The 19,548-nt window shown below is 36.0% G+C and overlaps 4 protein-coding genes across 5 annotated transcripts in view; 3 read left to right on the top strand and 1 right to left on the bottom strand.

The window, feature by feature from the left end:
- LOC127836555 (tyrosine-protein kinase Fer-like) overlaps positions 1-19,548 on the top strand; it is a 292,136-nt gene that overhangs the window by 163,554 nt on the left and 109,034 nt on the right. The gene's annotated exons all lie outside the window — the stretch shown is intronic.
- Positions 1-19,548, top strand: part of LOC127836561 (uncharacterized) — a 274,313-nt gene that overhangs the window by 199,425 nt on the left and 55,340 nt on the right. The gene's annotated exons all lie outside the window — the stretch shown is intronic.
- The window catches only part of LOC127835807 (guanylate cyclase soluble subunit beta-2-like), a 296,454-nt gene that overhangs the window by 254,529 nt on the left and 22,377 nt on the right, over positions 1-19,548 (bottom strand). The window lies entirely within an intron of this gene.
- LOC127836563 (EGF-like repeat and discoidin I-like domain-containing protein 3) lies at positions 15,111-17,790 on the top strand. Its single transcript, XM_052363222.1, has 4 exons — positions 15,111-15,342; positions 16,087-16,250; positions 16,725-16,853; positions 17,392-17,790. The coding sequence occupies exons 1-4, from the start codon at positions 15,198-15,200 to the stop codon at positions 17,542-17,544; spliced, it is 591 nt and encodes a 196-aa protein (XP_052219182.1). The 5' UTR covers positions 15,111-15,197; the 3' UTR covers positions 17,545-17,790.

The following is a 19,548-nucleotide window of genomic DNA, read 5'->3' as shown; positions in this document are numbered from 1 at the left end:
GATTCTTTATACGTTACGTTGATTTTAATTGTGTACAGTTGATTCATGTTACATCCAGATTTAACAATAAATTAATGAGGATGCTGATACATTTTATCGAGATAAATCGTCAACACATCTTAACTGCATTTTGTTATTTTACCGGAAATAAAAAGCAAACACATGTCGCTATGAAAATGTAGGAGCAGGATAATAGGATAACAGGATAGTCGGCATGAAACGCCCGCATATATCCGACAATAAGTTTTTCTCAATAAAATAAAATAAGCTGTTTTCAATTTCCTACGTATGTTGTATGTTAACTTTTTTTGAAAGAGAGATGCTTTAGACTTTTTAGAAAGAGAGTTAAAAACGAATGCCCCGGTGAAGTTTATTTAAAAATTATGATAGAACAATAATGAATATAAGATAACTTAGCATTCCTTTAAAATATTCAAAACACTTGCTAACATAAATTTTCTGGTTTGACTTAATGTGATGTTTACACGTCTTGAATATTGCTTGAGGTATTCTAGTCAAAGATAATGAAGCTTATGCAAATGAATCAAAAGTTTCAGTAACATGTTTAAATAAGGTTTACTTTTTAACAATCATGACGCAAACATGTAGTTATTGCATCTTTGGATACTATGTAATGTGGATTTATTCTAGGCGATTGTTTCAACGGGAAATCTTGGCTTGCCGATAAGCAAAAACCAAATGGTTAAGCTTTACAATTTTGTTTATAGTTTATGTTCAACTTTTGTATTCCTGTCATTTTCATCTTATTGTCTCGCCCAATACAATCGTAAAACAGAACGATTTAATATACATATGTTGGTTCTTGCAATCGCCATATTAAATTCTAACATGAAAAAAGGCTTTTTATTGACAAAACATTACCATATTTGTAAGGAAGATTTTTTGTCAACCTGAAAGTTATTTTAATTTCTTAATTTCAGTATTTCTTAAAGACTTAATACATTTCTACCTGAAGACTCAAAGCTGCGTGTCTGTTTCACCGATGTGGACAGGTAATGACAAAAACGTTCGGGATATATTTGTAAAATCAAAATTGAGCTATGTCAGACTTAAACCAGATGGTTCTCGGACAAAAACGAATGAGCAACTAAACAAATATAAGAACCTTTTTTACAAAGGTGAACATTTATATAGCCTAGTGTTTATGCAAGGGGAAAGCGGAAGTGGAAAATCTACATTCCTATCAAAATTAATTCTTGACTGGTGCGAGGCGATGTCGCCACAAACTGGAGAGCACAACGCTACATTCACAGATGTAGAAACGCTGAACAGATTTAAGTTCGTCTTTCATATCCCATTGAGGGATACCAAAGGGCAAAGGGAGGTGGCAGGGATGATAAAATCACTAATAATCGACAGGATATACTCGGACGATGAAAAACGTGAGTACACATACCGACTTTTACATCGAATTATGGAATGTGAGAAATGCATCATATTGATGGATGGTCTGAACGAGTGGGCATATCAGTCGAATGAAGTACCATTACCCCAAATAGCAACTTCTCATGAGCAGTGTGTAGCTTTAATCACAACACGACCATGGAAAATGTTAGATCGGGGTATCAACGATTCTAAAATCGACGCACTTCTGGAAGTTGAAGGAATAACAACCCCAGAGGAGCTTATAAAACGCTTACTCACAAGTTTTCAAATCAATAGCCGCAAGATGCATATCGATTTTATGACTTGCATTGAAGAACGTAAACTTTCTCATTTTTTAACGTCACCTTTGTGGTTGACATTACTTATTCGACTTTGGATAGATAGTATGTATATAAGCAATTCTGTATGCGAAGTCAACAGTATTCTTTTGGACAATCTTTTCAACAAAGCAAATACGGGAAAAAAGGGATTTTTCAACTCACCACCATTTCAATGCTTGTCGAAAACGATGTATATTGAGCCGCATGTCAATATTTTAGATGCGATTTCTAAAGCAGCCTTTCATTTCACATGTACGACTGAAAGGTCTCTTGTGTTCAGCGAACCGGAAATAAGGAAGTATTTATCTGAACAAGATTTGAAGTTTTGCCTTGATTCTGGTATTTTAACAGAAAGTTACTGTTCGTCAACACCAAGCCATTCACAGTTGTCATTTTTACACGAGTCAATTCAGGAATTTCTAGCTGCTTATTACATTGCAAAATATCCTAAGGATGCTATTGCTTTTATTACAAGTAACAGAAAGTGTAAATATTTTGTTTTAGAAATGAATCAGGTTATAAAATACCTTTGCGGATTGAAATGTGACGTAGCTAATCAAGTGATCAGCTGCCTGTCGGACGACGATTTTCTCAATGAAATAAACAACGGGATCAGCTTGTACATTTCAACCAAACGTTTCATCGAAAGCCAAACCCTTACTGATCGTTACGACGGAAACCTTCCACAAACTAAACAGTATGGTGAAGATCTTGTTCTTCCTCGTCATTATGCTACATATGTATTATATCAGCGCATGATCATTGATTGTTTGACTGAGGCTGTATTCAGCGGACAGAAAGACTTACGCCTCAAGTGCAATGATTTTATATTCAATATATTCCTTGATGAATCCGATACAAATATGTTTATGGCAGTTTTAATGGAAAATATGTCAAATGTAAGATCACTTGTTTTAGATTGTGCATCACTGACTATTCAGGAAATATTGCAAATCCTCAGAATGTCAAAGCTCTGCCTCGAACGACTGCAGACGACATGGAGTGACGATCTTTGCATTGAATTACATGGGTTGAACATTCGCCAGCTAGTGTTGCACGGTCAAATTAATATATTATCCGCGTCGAAGGTTCTACCGTCTATGTCTAAATTAGAATATCTGGATATCGTACAGTCTGAGTTAACGCAAGAATTATGTTTTCCTAGCTCTTTAACAACTATTTCATTACGTTTCATCACGTGTTCTGCAGCTTTCATTCATATGATGTTTGTAAACTTATCATCCTTGAATCACTCTATCGAATGTGGTTTTGATAATTGTACTGCGATTTCTGAAGAGGAACACCTATTGAGACATGCATGTGACATGTCAAACCTTTTTTTTTTGGTTTAGTGGTTGTAGTAACGAATTTTATCAAATCTTAGGTGAAACGTGCTTAGAGAACCTTAACTTGCTAACCGAAAACGATGTTGTGCATGCATCACAGATTCTACCAACTCTAAGCAAGTTAAAGATACTTCAGTTATGGGGAAATTTTATAGGTCACCGTGATCTGAAGTTTCCAGCCTCATTACGAAAGGTTATTCTTCACAAATGTACTTGTTCAACTAAATGGCTGTGTAGCCTGATAATCGCGCTTTCTTCACTGAAAAATCCTGTAGTGTTCAGGCTGTATGATTTGGAGCTGCAATCGAGCTGCTTCGTTGACACATTTAGTTCTCAAATACAGGCATCAGGACAGATATCTGATTTGAAGTCATATGACACGTCCAAAATAACGCTACACGTCAAAGTTGGTAGTGGTGAGTTGTTTGAAATATTTCGTGATACAAGTATACTTGGACTGTCGCTTGGCACGACTGCTGCTGCTTCACACGCATCACAAATTCTACCAACTCTGTGCAAGCTAGAAATACTTCAGGTACCGGGGTTTTGCATCGGTGTTTTTGATCTTCATCTTCCAGAATCGATACAACAAATAATTATTCATGGAGGTTATTGTTCCCGTGAATGGCTGTGTAGCCTGACGATTGCGCTTTCTTCCAAAGGGCATCATATACAGTGCAAGCTGTATGATGTTGAGCTGCAATCAATTCACGCGATTAAAACATCTAGTTCGCAACTTGAGGCATTTCAGGTGATGCCAAACTTGATGTCATGTGATATGTCAAATATAGAACTACACGTCCAAACGGGCAGTAGCGAGTTGTTTGAAATGTTTCGTAATACGAATATACGTACACTTTCGCTAGGCACAGCGGGTGCTGCTTCACACGCATCAAAGATTCTACCAACTCTCTGCAAGTTAGAAACACTTTGTTTAATTGGTTCTTATATTGGTCGTTATGATCTCCAGCTGCCAGTCTCGTTACAAAGATTAGTTTTTAAAGACGGTTATTGTTCCGGTGAATGGTTGTGTAGCCTAATGATTGCGCTTTCTTCAATAGGACATACTATACAATGCGACCTGTCTGATATCGAGCTGCTATCAAGTGGCGTAGTTGACACATCAAGCTCGCAAATACAGCCATTAGAAAAGATATCTAACTTTATATCATGCGACATGTCCAATATAACACTACACGTCAAAGCGGGTAGTAGTGAGTTGTTTGAAATGTTTCGTGATACGAGTATACGTGTACTGTCGCTTGGCACGGCTGCTGCTGCAACAAACGCATCAGAGATTCTACCAACTCTCTGCAAGTTAGAAGCACTTCATTTAGAGGGATCTTATATTGGTCGTTTTGATCTCCAGCTGCCAGTCTCGTTACAAAGATTAGTTTTTGTAGAAGGTTATTGCTCCGGTGAATGGTTGTCTAGCCTGATGATTGCGCTTTCTTCAATAGGACATACTATATGGTGCGAGCTGTATGATAGCGAGCTGCTATCAAGTGGCGTAGTTGACACATCAAGCTCGCAAATACAGCCATCAGATAAGATATCTAACTTTATGTCATGCGACATGTCCAATATAATGCTTCACGTCAAAACGGGTAGTAGTGAGTTGTTTGAAATTTTTCGTGATACGAGTATACCTGTACTGTCGCTTGGCACGACTGCTGCTGCAACAAACGCATCAGAGATTCTACCAACTCTCTGCAAGTTAGAAGAACTTCGTTTATTCGGATCTTATATTGATCGTTTTGATCTCCAGCTGCCAGTCTCGTTACAAAGATTAGTTTTTGAAGAAGGTTGTTGTTCCGGTGAATGGTTGTGTAGCCTGATGATTGCGCTTTCTTCAATAGGACATACTATATGGTGCGAGCTGTCTGATATCGAGCTGCTATCAAGTGGCGTAGTTGACACATCAATCTCGCATATACAGCCATCAGAAAAGATATCTAACTTTATGTCATGCGACATGTCCAATATAACGCTTCACGTCAAAGCGGGTAGTAGTGAGTTGTTTGAAATGTTTCGTGATACGAGTATACCTGTAATGTCGCTTGGCACGGCTGCTGCTGCTACAAATGCATCAGAGATTCTACCAACTCTCTGCAAGTAAGAAGCACTTCGTTTATGGGGATCTTATATTGGTCGTTTTGATCTCCAGCTGCCAGTCTCGTTACAAAAATTAGTTTTTGAAGAAGGTTATTGTTCCGGTGAATGGTTATGTAGCCTGATGATTGCGCTTTCTTCAATAGGACATCCTATATGGTGCAAGCTGTATGATATCGAGCTGCTATCAAGTGGCGTAGTTGACACATCAAGCTCGCATATACAGCCATCAGAAAAAATATCTAACTTTATGTCATGCGACATGTCAAATATAAAACTACACGTCAAAGCGGGTAGTAGTGAGTTGTTTGAAATGTTTCGTGATACGAGTATACCTGTACTGTCGCTTGGCACGACTGCTGCTGCAACAAACGCATCAGAGATTCTACCAACTCTCTGCAAGTTAGAAGAACTTCGTTTATTCGGATCTTATATTGATCGTTTTGATCTCCAGCTGCCAGTCTCGTTACAAAGATTAGTTTTTGAAGAAGGTTGTTGTTCCGGTGAATGGTTGTGTAGCCTGATGATTGCGCTTTCTTCAATAGGACATACTATATGGTGCGAGCTGTCTGATATCGAGCTGCTATCAAGTGGCGTAGTTGACACATCAATCTCGCATATACAGCCATCAGAAAAGATATCTAACTTTATGTCATGCGACATGTCCAATATAACGCTTCACGTCAAAGCGGGTAGTAGTGAGTTGTTTGAAATGTTTCGTGATACGAGTATACCTGTAATGTCGCTTGGCACGGCTGCTGCTGCTACAAATGCATCAGAGATTCTACCAACTCTCTGCAAGTTAGAAGCACTTCGTTTATGGGGATCTTATATTGGTCGTTTTGATCTCCAGCTGCCAGTCTCGTTACAAAAATTAGTTTTTGAAGAAGGTTATTGTTCCGGTGAATGGTTATGTAGCCTGATGATTGCGCTTTCTTCAATAGGACATCCTATATGGTGCAAGCTGTATGATATCGAGCTGCTATCAAGTGGCGTAGTTGACACATCAAGCTCGCATATACAGCCACCAGAAAAAATATCTAACTTTATGTCATGCGACATGTCAAATATAAAACTACACGTCAAAGCGGGTAGTAGTGAGTTGTTTGAAATGTTTCGTGATACGAGTATACCTGTACTGTCGCTTGGCACGACTGCTGCTGCAACAAACGCATCAGAGATTCTACCAACTCTCTGCAAGTTAGAAGAACTTCGTTTATTCGGATCTTATATTGATCGTTTTGATCTCCAGCTGCCAGTCTCGTTACAAAGATTAGTTTTTGAAGAAGGTTGTTGTTCCGGTGAATGGTTGTGTAGCCTGATGATTGCGCTTTCTTCAATAGGACATACTATATGGTGCGAGCTGTCTGATATCGAGCTGCTATCAAGTGGCGTAGTTGACACATCAATCTCGCATATACAGCCATCAGAAAAGATATCTAACTTTATGTCATGCGACATGTCCAATATAACGCTTCACGTCAAAGCGGGTAGTAGTGAGTTGTTTGAAATGTTTCGTGATACGAGTATACCTGTAATGTCGCTTGGCACGGCTGCTGCTGCTACAAATGCATCAGAGATTCTACCAACTCTGTGCAAGTTAGAAGCACTTTGTTTATGGGGATCTTATATTGGTCGTTTTGATCTCCAGCTGCCAGTCTCGTTACAAAAATTAGTTTTTGAAGAAGGTTATTGTTCCGGTGAATGGTTATGTAGCCTGATGATTGCGCTTTCTTCAATAGGACATCCTATATGGTGCAAGCTGTATGATATCGAGCTGCTATCAAGTGGCGTAGTTGACACATCAAGCTCGCATATACAGCCATCAGAAAAAATATCTAACTTTATGTCATGCGACATGTCAAATATAAAACTACACGTCAAAGCGGGTAGTAGTGAGTTGTTTGAAATGTTTCGTGATACGAGTATACCTGTACTGTCGCTTGGCACGGCTGCTGCTGCAACAAACGCATCAGAGATTCTACCAACACTCTGCAAGTTAGAAACACTTCATTTATGGGGATCTTATATGGGTCGTTTTGAACTCCAGCTGCCAGTTTCATTGAAAAAATTATCTTTTGAAGATGGCTGTTGTTCCACTGAATGGTTGTGTAGCCTGACGATTGCATTTTCTTCAATAGGACATCCTATATGGTGCAAGCTGTATGATATCGAGCTGCTATTAATTGGCATTGTTGACACACATAGTTCGCAAATACAGCCATCAGAACAGATATCTAACTTGTTGTCATGCGATATGTCAAATATATCGCTACACGTCCAAGTGGGTAGTAGTGAGTTGTTTGAAATGTTTCGTGATACAAGTATAAGTGCACTGTCGTTTGGCACGGCTGCTGCTGCTTCACTCGCATCAGAAATTCTATCATCACTCTGCAAGTTAGAAATACTTCATTTAAGGGGCTCTTATACGGGTCGTTTTGATCTCTAGCTGCCAGTTTCATTGAAAACATTAACTTTTGAAGATGGCTGTTGTTCCACTGAATGGTTGTGTAGCCTGATGATTGCACTTTCTACATTAGGACGTCCTATTAACTGCTATATACGTGAGTTGGAACTGCAACCAAGAGACACCGTTAACACATCTAGTTCGCCAATACAGGCGTCAGATATGTTATTATACTTGACGTCATACGACATGTCCAATATTGATCTATTCGTAAAAAATGATAGTAGTGTGTTGTTTGAAATGTTTCGTGATACGAATATACGTACAATGTCGCTTGGCACGGCTGCTGCTGATTCACACGCATCAGAGATTCTACCAACTCTGAGAACTGTGGACAATTTGTTTTTTTTTAATGGATTCAGTATGGATCGATTTGATTTTACATTATCGCCATGTGTACAATGTTTTAGTTTGCAAGAGAGTACTTGTTCATCGGAATTGCTACGTAGTTTGGTGATAAAACTGTCTAACTTGAAACGTAGTGTGCGTTTCTTCTTGTATGAATGTGTTGTGTTAGCATATGAAGAATCAAACCAATGTTATTCTGATTCATCTGTATTGCAATGTGGTAATCTATCACAGGTGAAATTCGAGATTATGAAGGACAGTCTAGGGTTATATAAAACATTACCTGCACTCTCAATTACAAGTCTGAATATAACGAAAGTTGAACACGCGGATTGTTTGTCTCGAACATTGCCTCTTCTCACTCATTTGGAACAGCTGAGGATTTGTTTAAATGATAATATAGAAATTAACCTATCAGGTTCTATTAATTATGTGTATATGATTTTTAAAAGTATTTTATCGTCTTATTTACGACAAGTCGTGCAGAACCTGTTAACTCTTGGACGTAGAATAAAATGCACATTTTTGTTCCGGTTTGATGCTGAGGAAGTTAATTGCGAAGACATAAAACAAGAATTTGATGGTTTTCACACAATAGAGGTTCAAACATTTGATGTTGTTGAAAAGCGATTTGCTGCTGAAAATGAATGCGATGTTTCACTTTCTGCAACTGCTGATTACACTGACGACGACGACGATAGGCATTTTTTACGAATGGAGGGATACGTAGATTTGAATCCATGGGAACGCTATTGCAAAATTCGACTGAGTGTTAATACTAAGCAGAAATAAAATTAAAACATACAAGTATGAAATTTACACTGCAATATGTTCTCTTTTTAATTGATCAGATTCGATGATGCCATCAATACAGCCATAGGTTTTTACATGTTCGAAATTGAAAGTTGTTCATTATAATATCATTTAATTTATTCAATCCAGTTTTGAGCTTTATTTGTTTTCATTGAAGGACTTAATGTCTATGTGAATTGCTAAGTGATGTATGCTAAATGTGCCGCTAATTTTTGCGCCCAGGTGCATTATATGGCAAATTTACGTAAATATCATAACAACATTTGTATTTATATCATGCGTCTTTATTCTTGTTCTTTTATTGCATGTGTATACATGCGTTTGTCTAAAAGCGCTTCCATTCACTGTTATATATTCAGGTGGTGCTTACCTCGGTTAACTGTTACTAGTTTTTAAAACAGTAAAAATAAAAATAAATATGTTTGTATGATAACTAAGACGTTACTTGGGAATTGAAATTGTATTTACTTTGTACATAATTTGCGTTTGATATTGTTTTGTTTTTATATAACAACCTTTTCAACTGGAAGGTATTTAAGTTTTGTTTCTTTTATATCAAGTAGCCTTTTGTTGCAATGATTCTTTTCTTGCCAATATACTATCTCAACGCAGGGTAGGACTGGTTTTAAGCAAAGCTGGTATTAAACAAAACCAGATGGCATAAACACCGTTTTTGATGACCGATTCAAATATAATTGTTATTAATGAATTTTTAAGATTCGATTTTTTTTAAATATTGCAACTGTAATCCATTATTAAATGACCATTGTGTTATAATGTGCGGTTATTTAATTTAATTTGATAAACTTTACTAACTTATAACCATTCCTTTTCTGGAAAGATTGTACTTGTGTATGCATTATCTTAAATTAACCCTCATTGTGACGTTGTAATGCGAAGAGTTTGGTTAAGTACAAAAAACATCGAGAAAATAACTGGCAGTCCAATTGTACTTTATTTCTGATGAATTTTAATTTAAATTCTTGGGTGCTTAAGTCGTTTTTTTTTACAATTTTAATTATTTTAATAACGTCTGAACTACTGTGAGGATCCAAACGCTTGTAAAGCTGTGTATTCCCTATATGCTCTACATTGACTGATCCAATGGATTGACCCCAGCTTTAATCATCTTTATGTTAAGTCGTGTTGTATATATTGTACTGTGTATTTAAGACAAAGTGTAGCCTAATTAAATAACATACTAGCAGCTTGTAACAATAATTTCCCTTCACAATATTGATGGAAATTGTGGTTGTGCATACGGGTGTACTGTATATTTAGATGTTGTACCGGTATGTGATAATAGTTCATTACCTTCATGTCGTTCTTAAACTACAGTTACATTAGAATCACCGCGTGTATATGCGATTCTATAATCATTAATTTGTATTCATGTATAGATAACATAACATGCTCAATTCCTTGTTTATTTTACTATTACATATGTGTATGTCCCAGTGTGTATTTGTTGTTTTGCTGGTTATCAATTAGATTTAAAAGGAACGATGAATCCAGACAGCCTTGTGAATTAAACATTCCAATTTACGGTATGCATAAATGCATTTGTAGAACATCGTGTTACTATAATGTATTGGGAGCTTTATTTCATTTGTTATATTAACATGTTAATTGTTAAATGATAATATACATTGTATCAGAACTTAGAACAAGGATGTATTTGTTAGCATACAAATATACATGTACGTTGGCCTTGTATGAATCAACATCAAAACTTTCACTGCATCTATGTACTGGTGTTGGTTTTGACAATAAGTTATAATTATTGTTATTTTGTTATGCCATTGTATAGTTATCTAAAATATTACATTTATATAGGTTTAGTAAAGACAGACTAGAAAGTACTGACGGTTTTTCTGTGTATTTTCATCTTATTTTTACACAACTTCGGTTGCAATTTGACTTTTTTTAAGTTTGAAAAAATGTTACTACAAATAAACCTAATTTTTACTTAGATGATTCAATTTAAAGAAATAATTATTGACACTCCACTCGTTAATATATACAAGTGTGTATACACAATGCAAAGCAGTAGCAAACTTTGGTCGGCAATATACTGTTCGACATCAAGTTTGAAAGCATCGTTTGTGCAACGTTTTATATATGACCTGTTTAATTAAAAAAATAAACAATATACATGTAAATTGTTTAATTTTTGTTGGTTGTACTTTTGCACATTGTTAAAGTGTAAGTTTCTAAATAAATAACGTACATCGCTCTTTTAATAAGTAGGAATCACATTGAATTAATTATTAAAATTGATCAATTTATATTTATTGAAACGGGCCGAAAATAAATATGGTATATTTGCGTAGTATTTAGTACTTGTTTGTTCTATGTTGCCAGTTGTTGTATCAATTAAATAGCACATCCGTTGTTCTGCTGTTTGTTTAAGATCCACTATTATTTCAATGGTTCTTTATCTTATATAGCAAGTTTGCAAATCATAACCATATAGTTTTCCCAAAGAGCAACTGTCTGTTTATTAAAAGATAGTAAAATCCACTATTTAAAACAAAGCTATGTTTTGGACCACTTTCTAATCATGTTGTACGTACGATGCAATTATAATACGTGTATTAACTGTTAAAATATCATGTGTTTTACAGAGTTTATGTTACCAATTCAATCTTAAGATTTAGCACGTTTATACCCATGTTAAAACAGTTAAATTATTGTTTATTTTGACTATGCTTAGGATGGTAAGAGTATATGCACTGTTATCATAGACATACATCTGTTGAAAGGACTATACGTTATATTACCAATTGGTTACATGTTTTGCAGGTTTTATATAACACCTTGGCTAGCAAAATGACAAATATGAATCAGTAATACTTTGAACGTTGATAGTTCGACCTTAGAAAATATGTGTTATATATTGAGAACTTCATTTTGAGCAGCCCACTTCACTATTTTTTATTATTGAGGATACACACGAAACATGTGTATATTAAAATGTATTGAATAAGAAAAGATAAATAAAATATTTTAAATTAGATTAATTGCTTAGCAATTTCAATTTACCGTATAAAATGAGACAGAGGAAACCAGTTTAATGCTTAAACATCTTTTTTTCCACCATGAATTAAGTTGCTCACTTTTAACCATTTCTTACTTAAATTATTGTATACACCATATGCCATAGTAAGGTTACGTTTCTATTGAAATTGTGTTTATCAAGGACAAGGGTGTTTAGGGTGGTTTCTCATTTCGTTTTTCGGGGCGGATGGGGATGGGGTTGGCAGCTTTGAATATTCAGTGAATCATCAAATTTACACATTTTCGAAGACTACTCTGTAAGGCGGTTTTGTGAAATGATTTAAAGTTGCTCGTTTTTTTCAGCCCGCTATTCATTGACCAGCCGAGCATCGCGATAAAGGCCGCGCAGAATGGAGCGATCGGACTGCACGCGAGTTGCCATCTTGTATTCATGCGTAAATTATTTCTATCTGTTTCATACGTCCCTTAAAAAAGAAATTCAACAGTTCAAGCGAGGAACTTGAGAATACATCGAAGTGTTTTCTTGTTTAAAATTACACACCTTTGTAGTGTCATTTCTTATAAGCGGCGAAACTCTCCGGCTAGATTATATTTTCGTATAAAAGAGACTTCCTATCAACGAAACAATCGATACAAGCGGAAAGTATCGTCCATGGTTAGCCTGCGCGGAGAACAATGTCTCATCTGGAACAACACTTTCCACGAATAAATAAAGCCTCGTTTTACCAGAGCGATGCTCAAATGTTAATGGTAACAAACATATGTTTACTTTGGTGTTATCAATATAAAGAAGTGAAACTCCAACTGCCACGTGTTGTCGTTTTTTTCTTGTCCGGTCTGAACGGAAACGTGACGCTGGCAGCCGGGTACGGTGGCTCAATCTATCTGGACGAAGGGGAAATCCTCTTCATCATTCAGGTACATATGCATTCGGTTTTGAATAGCTTATAGATTATTGTCATATAATCTGTTAAATTATATAATATTTTTTATTAATCTGTATGGGGATTTTTCATTTATTTATGCACACAGTCATCCCCTATACAGTGATCCAACCATCCACCTATACAGTCATCCCCCTACCTGTTATTGAAGTATTTCAATTTAGAATTTCTTATGTTAACTTAGTACTCGCAAATTTCTCCAACATTCTGGAAACAAAATTAGTTACTGTTTCTTGTTATTTTCATATTAAATTAAATCAGAACACTAACTTTCCGAGAAAAGGAAATTTGATCATTAATTTTACATAACCTAAAATTGTTTTCCACTCAAAGCAATTTAATATTTGAACTACTTTTTTCAAAAGCCGTACTATAATTTATGCCGTAGACTGGTTCTTGGCGAACTCAAGGCGGGCGAAGTCGTAAATATGAATGTTTCAGCTGTGGTATGAAAGCGTCTTTTATATTGGTTTTAAGTCAGAAAGAGTCGCAGACTGATGATTATGTTAATATAAATCGAAATTAAATTAATTGTAATAATGATAACATTTATAATTTTTATAATATAGTTTATAATACTAGTGAACGAACAGTATGGGAATACGACGAAAAACAAGAAGACGACGAAGAACACGCATAAGATGAGAATGATTATGAAGAAGAAGGAGAAGAAGATGATGATGATTATGATGATGATATGATGATGGAGGTAGTAGTGATGATGATGATGAAAATGAAAATGATGATGATGATGATGATGATGATGATGATGATGATGATGATGATGATGATGATGATGATGATGATGATGATGATGATGATGATGATGATGATGATGATGATGATGATGATGATGATGATGAAGGTGATGGTGATGATGATGATGATGATGATGATGATGATGATGGTGATGATGATGATGATGATGATGATGATGATGATGATGACGATGACGATGACGATGACGATGATGATGATGATGATGATGATGATGATGATGATGATGATGATGATGATGAAGATGATGATGATGATGATGATGATAAGGAGGAGGAGGAGGAGAAGGAGAATAATAATGATAAAGAGGAGGACGACGATGACGATTCCGATAATGACTATGATCATAATTACAATTATGATGATGATGATGATGTTGATGATGATGATGATAAAGATTATGATGATGATGATGATTATGATGATGATGATGATGATGATGATGATGATGATGATGATGATGATGATGATGATGATGATGATGATGATGATGATGATGATGATGATGATGATGATGATGATGATGATGATGATGATGATGATGATGATGATGATGATGATGATGATGATGATGGTGATGATGATGATGATGATGATAACGATGATGATGATGATGATGATGATGATGATGATGATGATGATGATGATGATGATGATGATGATGATGATGATGATGATGATGATGATGATGACGATGACGATGACGATGACGATGGACGATGGCGATGATGATGATGATGATGATGATGATGATGATGATGATGATGATGATGATGATGATGATGATGATGATGATGATGATGATGATGATGATGATGATGATGATGATGATATGATTAAGGTATATCTAGTATTGTTGAAAAACATTTCAACCATTCCAGGATCCAGAAGGCTCAAAATTGAGATTCGAGAAGATCGCCAGTGCTTTGCCTCCCGACGTGTTATTCTCCGCTTCAGGTCTGCTGAGCGGAGTGGCGCCGGATGTAGACGCTACGTACGAATTTGGCATCCGGGTGATGGACGAGCGGGGGAAATACGCTGACCGGACGTCCATCGACAACTGAGATTAAATTCGTGTGAACATTCTTGCCGCGTTCTTGCAAAATGGGCTGATTGAATGTGCGTAAAGTGTCATCCTGGGTCAGCATGTGAAGTCCGCACAGGCTAATAAGGGACGACACTGCACTGTAACGGTATTTTAAAGTCGGAGGACGTATCTTCTAAACAAAAATTGAGTTTAGGTGGAAAGTGTTGTCCCGGATCAGCTTTGCGAACATCACAGGCTTAAGATGATACAGAGGTCGTTCATACCAAGAATGGGCCATCCTATGTTCTTGGGAACGGCTTTTATGTGTTTTAATGGCATTAAAAACTTAATGAGAAATGAAACGAAAACAAAATGTTGGAGTTTATAATAAACTAATGTTTTTCTAGTGTACGGAGGAGCCCATAATTTGCTTCAGAACATCATTAATCGAAACAGGCGTGTGGGTGATTTGACGAGATTCGAGGCTGTATAAAGATCTCCGCCTTTTTGAGGTCTCATCATTTCGATATTCGTATAATTGAATTTGTATAAATATTTGAAGAAGCAGGACAAATTATTTTTTATTTATTGACTTAATAACATCATAATAATGACATGTCCGTTTGGTGTGTTTGTGGCTTTTCAGAGCTGGACCAGTGTCGCTCTAACCCCTGCAAGAACAACGGAGTCTGCACGGACGCGTACGGCAACTACACTTGTCATTGCACAACACAATATGGCGGACGCACGTGCACAATAAGTATGTAGTCGCGAAGATTTGTGCTATTAGTAAGACGCAGTATGCTAATTCATGTAATGTCATATACATTTTTTTAATTGGAATTATTGCTTATTTAGTTATTTGTAGCCTGTGTTGAGTCTGTTTAATATAAATTCCATCTTCTATGACTCACAACCTATTTAGTGATTTGTAGCCTGTGTTTATGTTAGTGGCATATGTATCATAGTAATATACCTTATAAGTAAAGCTGGAAAATCTATGCACACTTTCAAACAGAAATGTTCGGTGAATTGAAAAGAATATTTGATAGCTTGTTCAAATTCTGGAAAAAAAATTACAACATGAAACGAAATTGTATCTTTCTGTTCCTATAAGTTTAATTTTTCAAGATTAAACACTTCCCGGATTACATTTTTTTGCAATAAAATAGCGTTGAAGGAAATCTTGTTTTTCTGTTCCTTTTGACTTTAGCCGATCGGAACTGTCATTGATTGAAGTTAGTAGTTACTTTCCTTGATTTGTTTTCAACAAAAGTGTAAGTTATTTCGCCTGAGTACCATTCTATACATAGATGGTGACGTCACTACGTTATTGTCTGAAAGATCGGTGTACACAATGCCTGAGTACTAAAATGTTAATACTTGAATACTCGCACTCCTCAATCAACATTAGAAAACTCGACAGTGAATGTTTGCATCCATGATCATTTTTCTCCTAAAATTCACCCAATGACTAAGAGAACGTCTTACCCACCTTCATCGGATTGTGAGAACGAGGCTGTGGGCGTGGCTTATGGTGTTCGGAAGATCCCGGATGCGCAGATGTCGGGCTACTACGCGTTCGGCGGAAGTGACCACAAGGCGTACGAGGGCCCCCTCGAAAGTACCACTGGGTGGATCGGCGAGAACGCGGCCTCGTGGCTGCTGGTGGCAGTCGAGTCCCGGTTGTGGGTCAAGCATGTATTGGTCCAGCGTCAGATACATTTTTTTATTAAAATCACGTGTGGTAGTACTATGCATTGTGGGTTCAAAATTGTTTGGGTCCATTGTCAGACACCTTTTAAATTTAAACTTATGTTTTGTAGTACTATTCATTGTTAACAAGTGTTCACAATCACAATAAAGCTAGAAAAATACAAGAATTGGCAACAAATAAATTTGTAAAATGGCTTAATGCGTCTCTAAATTACAATGTACGTGAGCCCACACATCAAACTTTAAAACAACAAACTTATGGAATTCATATCAAAGATATAGCCAGCAAAAGATGGCTACCACTATTTAAAGCAGAGACTAAGGTCGATATAAACGTTCAACGGGTTTGTTTCTGACTTTACAGGTCCGGTAACGATTTGAATGGCACAATGTCAAATGTGCTTCAGCGCTTTTATGTACTTGCAGATTGATTTTGGCAACGAGCGTAAGGTTCACGCTGTTGCCACGCAAGGCTACTCGGACACGTTCAATCTGGTCACCTACAAACTCGCATGCAGCGTCGACGGCAACTCGTTCATTGACGCAGCATCAACGGTAACGTCAATAAAAACCACGAAACGAAGCTATTGACCAATTTCAACAAAGAAAATAATTGAATATTAAATATATAAATACTGTTTGGAAAAGCCAATGATATTTCTCAATTCTGTAAATCATTTTACAAGTATTGACATAAGTAAACGCAATCGTTCATACTTCATTAAAATAAGCGTTTGATAAATAAAACGTTCATTTGAAACATTTGTAAATAAAGTCTTAGAATAGATATTCGCTCAAATATTCATACGAAAGTAGGTGTACGTGTGTAAAACTCCATCAATTTGATGCATCAACAGACCGAGACTTTAAGCTGAATTTTGGACCATTTGAAACACAAATAGTTCAAAGTTAGGAGCATGACCTTAAGGGATTAGATGATTAAATGGCTAATGTAAACAGTCGCTCTGCAACATGTATAAAGAATTATATTCCATTTAAAGATGTTACATGATATTTACATGTTAAATGAGTTTAATGTGCACACCCTCTCTACCGCACATAAATATCTAACTAACCACTATTCTTCATGCAGAATTTTACCGGAAGTGGAGCGAGCTTTAAGACGATTACGAAGCAAGTTCTCCCGTCTCCAGTCATCTGTCGCTACCTTCGCTTCCTTCCACTCACGTGGACGAATTCACATCCGGGTTTTCGCGTAGAGGTTTACGCATGTGACGAATACTAAGGATCTTTGTCTTTAAAAATGGGACTTACTTTTTCAGAAAAGTGACTACTTTCTTTATAAAATGAGCTGGAAATCTGCTTAGAAAATGCTCACACTATGTGTTTATGCTAACAATTGGACTGTCTTCAAAATATTGCTGACGTTTACGTCATATATTCATAAGATTTGCATAACTAACCCTCAAGTAACATAAGACACACGAAACTTGTATGTACATGTACAACTACAAATATATGAATACACCAACTTTTTATTTTTCGTTGATACAAACGCCTTCATATAATGTATGTTCTATTATGCAAGTGAATTTTATGCACCTATTTATTTTCTACGGGTATCAGTATTATATCAATATTATTATTTATGCATTATTTACTTCATTAAACGGAAACAGGACTTTCTAAATCAACACACCGTCGTTCCAACCAGGAATATTTTAAAGTTTCATAGGCGCCCTGTATTTCGGTTTTACTCGTGTTAATTACGTTTGCACACCACGCTCTTCAATCTCCTACGCAGTGTTCTACCTTATAAATGACCGGCAATCGTGATACATCGGCTATCTCGGATTCCTCCGTAAGATAGGCCTCGTGGCTCACGGTCGCCATATTGCCTTGTATTACTACTTTACTACCCAAAAGGTTGTCAGTCTATTGTTATGAGGCTGTATACATGCGCGTTGAACTAGCGCCAAACTTTTTACCGAAACTTTGATATTAAGAGCACTATTAACGTTCATTTGTGTTGCATTTTGACCTATTATCCAAGTGATTTACTTTTCCATTATTATTTAATCACCCTATCATCCAATTTTTAAGATGAAATTACGGTGTTTACAAAACCAACCAAACCGAAAGTGAAACTGGATGCATTACGTTTCGCGATGTAAACATTAAATATTTGTTCAGTTTGAGGAAGCGAATCGATAATAGACGTTGGGATATGTATGCAATACAGACTATCATTGCCGATTGTAGTACTGGCTAAAAAATACTTTTTATGACAGGTCATGTATAGAACGTTAATCAAATAGTGACCATAAATCACTACACATGTCTGGGTTGTTCATTAATATAATTAATGCACGTTTCTGATCTAATTGCCTGTATCTAGTTGTAATTACCATGATATTGATAAAATTTAAACGTTTTTTTCATGAATTAACATTACATGTTTTATTTTTATCATTTAGGGAATATATAATTGTATCATTAACATCATTAAATATTCTGAAAATGATCTAAATTATCATGATTACTTTATAGTAGAATTTTTAAATTTTACTCATTATTTGTAATGAATTTGCACATTTGCTTGATTCAAAATAAAATGTATTAATAAGGGTTTCAGTTGTTAGTTTTAACCTATTTTTAGTTCGATTAAATTTAAAGTACTAACTACGTACATGTATGTGAAATGCTCTTGAGTTCGTTTCCTGGGCCTAGAACCAGTACTTGGGTGTCTCTTTGAGATTTCTTAAGGATGCTCCCACACAGGGGATCAAACCAGTGACCTCCAGATCATTAGGTGGACACCACATCCATTACACATCAGCAACCTTTAATTAGTAAATTACTTTAGTATTGCAGCATTATATAATGTAATGTTGCTACATATTTTTGGAAAATGATTAATGTGCAGTACTAAATAAATCTAAATGCATACAATTTTAATTGTGTATATTGTGTGATTATTAGTTACAAATTCCCTTTTTACAGGTATACTGGATTATGAAAGACTGATAAACATAAAATTGACAACTCATCTCCCCAACGATACTTTGTGTGGTTCATTCTCAGAACAAACCCATTGTCAGTGAGAAAACTACAGTGTAAAAAGACCACTTGATTGTGACAATTATGGCTGACCAAGCAAATGTTATCATTTAAAATAAAGAAAACTTCCAGTTCAATATACATTTTATACCAATTATGACATTGGCCAACACAGAAAATAATTATAAGGTTGATTTTCCTAAAATTGACTGTTACAATTGGATACTGT

Source organism: Dreissena polymorpha, chromosome 6, assembly GCF_020536995.1.
Source record: "Dreissena polymorpha isolate Duluth1 chromosome 6, UMN_Dpol_1.0, whole genome shotgun sequence".
In the NCBI taxonomy this organism is placed as follows: domain Eukaryota; kingdom Metazoa; phylum Mollusca; class Bivalvia; order Myida; family Dreissenidae; genus Dreissena; species Dreissena polymorpha.
This window is presented reverse-complemented; position numbering and strand designations above follow the sequence as displayed.

Bases quoted from the DNA above. Each gene is read 5' to 3' on its own strand.
- LOC127836563 (XM_052363222.1), top strand. From the start codon at position 15,198: ATGTCCGTTTGGTGTGTTTGTGGCTTTTCAGAGCTGGACCAGTGTCGC. The intron at 15,343-16,086 runs GTATGTAGTCGC...CACCTTCATCGG, and splicing joins CGGACGCACGTGCACAATAA to ATTGTGAGAACGAGGCTGTG. The intron at 16,854-17,391 runs GTAACGTCAATA...TTCTTCATGCAG, and splicing joins TCATTGACGCAGCATCAACG to AATTTTACCGGAAGTGGAGC.